A 4,995-nucleotide genomic window follows, 5' to 3' on the forward strand; every position below is an offset into this window, starting at 1 on the left:
ATGCTGCTGTTTCTATTTTGTTCAACTGTTTATTTTATTAATTAGATTCTACATATACTGAGATTATATCTTTTGCTGAGATTATATACTGAGCATTTATCTTTCTCTGTCTGACTTATTTCACTGAGCATAATAATCTCCAGGTCCATCTATGCTGTCACAAAAGGTAATATTTTCTTTTTCTTTTCTTCTTTTTTTTTTCAGCCAAGTAGTACCCCATTGTGTAAATGTACCACAGCTACTTTAGCCACTCATTTACTGATGAGCACTAGGACTGTTTCCAGATCTTGGCATCTGTGAATAACGCTGCAATGAACATAGGAGTGCATATATTCTTTCAAATTGGTGTTTTGGGTTTCTTCAGATATATTCCCAGAAGTGGAATGACTGGGCCATAAAGCAGTTCTCTTTTTAATTTTTTGAGGAAAGTTTATACTGTTTTCCACAGTGGCTGCACCAATCTGCATTCCCACCAGCAGTGCAGTAGGGTTCTAATTTCTCCACATCCTCACCAGCACTTGTCATTTGTTTATTTATTGATGGTAGCCCTTCTGACAGGATTGAGGTGATATCTCATTGTAGTTTTAATTTGAATCTCTCAAATGCTTAGTGACATTAAGTATTTTTCCATGTGTCTATTGGCCATCTGTATGTCCTCTTTAGAGACACGTCTGTGTAGGCCCTTTGTCCATTGTTTTAATTGGATTGTTTGTCTTTCTTGTGTTGAGTTGCATAAGTTCTTTATATATTTTTGAAATGAACCCATTATCAGATGTATCATTGGCAAATATGTTCACCCACTCAATGGGTTCCCTTTTCATTTTGTCGATGGTTTCTTTTACTGTGCAAAACCTTTTTTAGTTTGATGTAGCCCAATTTGTTTATTTTTTCCCTTTGTTTCCTTTGCCTGAAGAGAGATATCTATAAAAATATCGCTATGAGAAACACCTGAAATTTTACTGCCCATGTTTTCTTCTATGATTTTTATGGTTTTATGGCTTATAGTTAGGTCTCCAATCTATTTTGTGTTTATTCTAGTGTATGGTGTAAGGAGGTGGTCTAGTTTCATTTTTTTGGATGTATCCGTCCAATTTTCCCAACACCATTTATTGAAGAGACTGCTTTTACTCCATTGTATGTTCTTGCCTCTGTTGTCAAATATTAATCGACTATAAATGCATAAGTTTATTGATGTGTATTTTAAGATTGACTCTATAGTGTGGATATTTTGAAAGCATGCAGAGAACCAAGAGTTTTAAGGAACAAATCCAATTAATTGAAGCGCTTTTCATATGTCATTCAGGAAATCATGACTGGCTTACACATAAAATTTCAAACATTAATTTAATTTAATTAATGAACCTGATTTTAATTTTCTGTGGGATCATACTACTTAAAATATGAATAGTTGTTTATACAGATTATCTTATTCTATCTTGAAAACAAAATAACAATTTATGTTTTATTAATATGTACTTAGTGGAAGAAAATCAAGCAAATGTATAAACAATAAATTGCAGAGTTTGGAATATTGGAGGCATATCTAGGTATTTTGGAGACAATTGCTGTAATCTATCAAAGCACTCATTCATAAAGGGTTTTATCTCTACTCTGAAACAACTAACAATTAGATCCAGAGCTGTTTCTGAATTAAGACCTTGACAATAACCTTTCGAATCTTCTGAGTTTTCACACTGTAGATGATAGGGTTGAGCACAGGTGGGATGAGCAGGAAGACATTGGCCATGATGGTGTGGACAAATGGGGGTGCTGAATGGCCATAGCGATGAATAAGAGACAAGCTGATGAGAGGGATGTAGAAGATGGCAACAGCACTGATGTGGGATATGCAGGTGTTAAAGGCTTTCTGCCGCCCCTCTGAGGATGCAATGTTGAGGACAGATCGGATGATCAGGACATAGGAGAGTAAGATGCAAGGGCAGTCAATTCCTGTCGTGGAAAAGAGTGCAAACAGGCCAAGGATGCTGTTGATTCTGTTGTCTGTGCATGAGAGCTGAATGAGATCAACATGGTAGCAGTAGGAATGTGAAAGGACCATGGAACTGCAGAAGGACAGCTTCTTGACAAAAAGCACAACGGGCAACATGACAGCGACATTCCTTATCAACATGCTCACCCCAATCTGGACAATTCTGGCATTGGTAAGAATGGTTTGGTATCTTAGTGGGTCACAGATGGCCACAAAACGATCAAAGGCCATGGCCAGCAGAACCCCAGACTCCATGAAAGTAAATGAATGAAGAAAGAACATCTGGGCAATGCAGGCATTTAAGTTGATCTCTCGAGCTTCAAACCAGAAGACACCAAGGGTGGTGGAAAGTGTGCAGAGGGACAAGCTCAGGTCTGTGGCTGACAGCATAGAGAGGAAATAATACATGGGCTCATGAAGGCTCTGCTCATGGAGGACAACAAATAGGATCATGCTGTTCCCAGACAGGGCAATGACATACAGGAGACAAAAAGGGATGGAGATCCAGTTCTGGGCTTCTCTCAGGCCTGGGATACCCGTCAAGAGGAAGGTCAAAGGCTGAGTATTGCTATTGTTGAGAGCCAACATAATAGGGGACTGAGGAGACAGGGGTATTTGAATAATTGAACATTACACATAATGAATATATAGCTTATCACTTAGAATATCTTTGTGGCACTCCGAGACTCACTGAATTACCATAACTGGTAGGAAGCTTCCTTCCTAGGCTCTCAGTATTTTTTTGAGATGAAAGAATAACCTGAATTATACCACATGAAAGTTTCATAAGTCTATGACTCTTTTTTGTGGAAACAAGCATCACAATAAAATTACACTTGACTATAAAAGTTCCCAGTAGATTACATAAATAACATGATGAGAAATCTGGTTTCCAGTATTTTTTTAAATAAACTTAATCTTATAATAAAGCACCAAAAAAATCAGGTCACATTTGAAATGTAGATATTATTAGGTTTTCTTGGGGTATGTCCAGGAGAATGCCAAAGACACCCCCAAGACACACATGTTTATATATGTAATCACAGAGTAGTCCAAAGAACCACCCTAAGAACAATAAATACAGTTCTCATGTGTTGAGAGTTCCCTGTGTTATTGATATTTGTATGCATTATAAAATTTTACTCATATACCAACTCTAGGAGGTAGCTAGTAGTATATGTGTTTTGCATATGAAGAAACTGAGACTCAACAATTATATAATCCCACAAGGTTAATTCTGTAAAGCACTGCCCAATGGTTGAGAGAAACTACATATTTAACAAAAATGGAGGAAAGAAACAAGAGAAAGAAAAAGAGTGGAAGGGAAGGAAGGAGAAAGAAATTTTTAAAAATTGAGGCAGAGAGGTAAATCTTGCCATTATTGTAACATGTATGACCCAAATGTTTTCATTCAATAAGGCTGAGGAATGCAGAGGAGGAATCTCTACACCAGTCTGTCAAATATCCCTGACAGTTTCCAGATGTATCTTTCAGAGGCACATTTTGTTCAATGTGGCATCTTTTGAGTCAAGTACTAAATTCCAAATGTTAATTCCTCATATATTGTACAAATATGAGGAAGCTCTTTAGGCTTTTCAGGAGAAAAACCTCGTTAATAGTCTCTGTTGAAAGGACCCACAGAATCAGTCTACACCCAACCCCAGAAAGCAACACCAACCTGGAACTCGCAAGTTCAGTTGACCCATTTATCCAACACTTACACTAATTGTGATACTGATTATATTTACTTTCTAAAAATTTTCTCTGCCAAAGTATTATATGGCACTATCTCTATTATTTTTATCCCATCATCCATCAATTTATTTTTCTGGCTCAAATTTGTCTCCAAGAACCTTAAATATAAAATTCTTTAAGGATCTGCCTTTTATGCATTCTTAAGACATTTAAATAATTATCTTATCTCACCAATTTTCATAGTTTCATCTTTCACCTATTTAATGACAAATCCAAACATATATCTGAAAGCCATCTCTGGTTTCCAGGTTCCTGAAGTCAGACCTTTCTGGACATTGAATTGGATTTCTCATAGATAAATCCAATTCAATGTTGTTCAAAACCAATTTTATCATTTCCCCCTTTATTTGTCCTTACTCCTATATATTCTATATAAAGCTTATAATTTTCACAAAAATTAACCAACTATCTAAGTGAATGCTCTAGAAGTTTTGTTTTTATTTTTTAAAGGTGACTACTCCTGATCAATTACTAAGTAATTTCTATTCAATTTCTTTTTTTTAATTTTTAAAGTATATTTTATTAATTATGCTATTACAGTTGTCTCATTTTTTTCCTCTCCTTTATTCCACTCCTCCCTGCACGCCGCTTCCACCAGCATCCGCCACCTTAGTTCATGTCCATTGGTCATACATATAAGTTCTTGGCTTCTCTATTTCCTATACTATTCTTAACCTCCCCTGTCTATTTTGTACCTATGAATTATGCTTCTTATTCCCTGTATCTTTTCCCCCATTCTCCTCCCATCCTTCCCTCTATTCAATTTCTAATATCTCTCTTTCTTATTCTACCTTTTCTTATTTAGACAAAAATAATCTCAGATATCTACACTGAATAACCTGGACTATTAAATTAACCTACAATTAATAATAATTTATTATAAATATAAAATAACAAGGGCTCCAAAGCAATAATAACAACATCCATTTATTAAACAACTTCTCTATGTCATAAAATATCAGTGAGAATAACAACACATTAAACTAAATAAAAATTATGAAATCACATAATAGAACCTGTGGGGCAGAACATCGATGTATAATGTATAGCCTGAAGAATAGACATTTATTAGAAAACAAGGATTTGAAATATTACTTTTTAAAAAGTTTTCAATATATGATGCTAGGAAATATTTAAATAAATGTCAAAAGAGGTAATTAACAAGAATAAAAAGCAAAAATAAATGAGTTAACAGTAAAACTAAAGTTGATTATTTAAAAAAATATGTGAACCTTTCTCAAGAGTGATCA

General features: G+C 35.0%; 1 protein-coding gene across 1 annotated transcript; it reads right to left on the bottom strand.

Annotated features, from left to right (window-relative positions):
• Nucleotides 1-1,627: 1,627 nt before the first annotated feature.
• On the bottom strand, nt 1,628-2,578 carry LOC118992738 (olfactory receptor 51F2). The gene has a single exon (XM_037054702.1). It carries the CDS (start codon nt 2,576-2,578, stop codon nt 1,628-1,630), a length of 951 nt encoding a protein of 316 aa, XP_036910597.1.
• Between the last annotated feature and the right edge of the window lie 2,417 nt (nt 2,579-4,995).

The sequence above is a fragment of the Sturnira hondurensis genome, unplaced genomic scaffold (genome assembly GCF_014824575.4).
Source record: "Sturnira hondurensis isolate 20B ecotype Veracruz unplaced genomic scaffold, ASM1482457v3 Scaffold0008321, whole genome shotgun sequence".
In the NCBI taxonomy this organism is placed as follows: Eukaryota; Metazoa; Chordata; class Mammalia; order Chiroptera; family Phyllostomidae; genus Sturnira; species Sturnira hondurensis.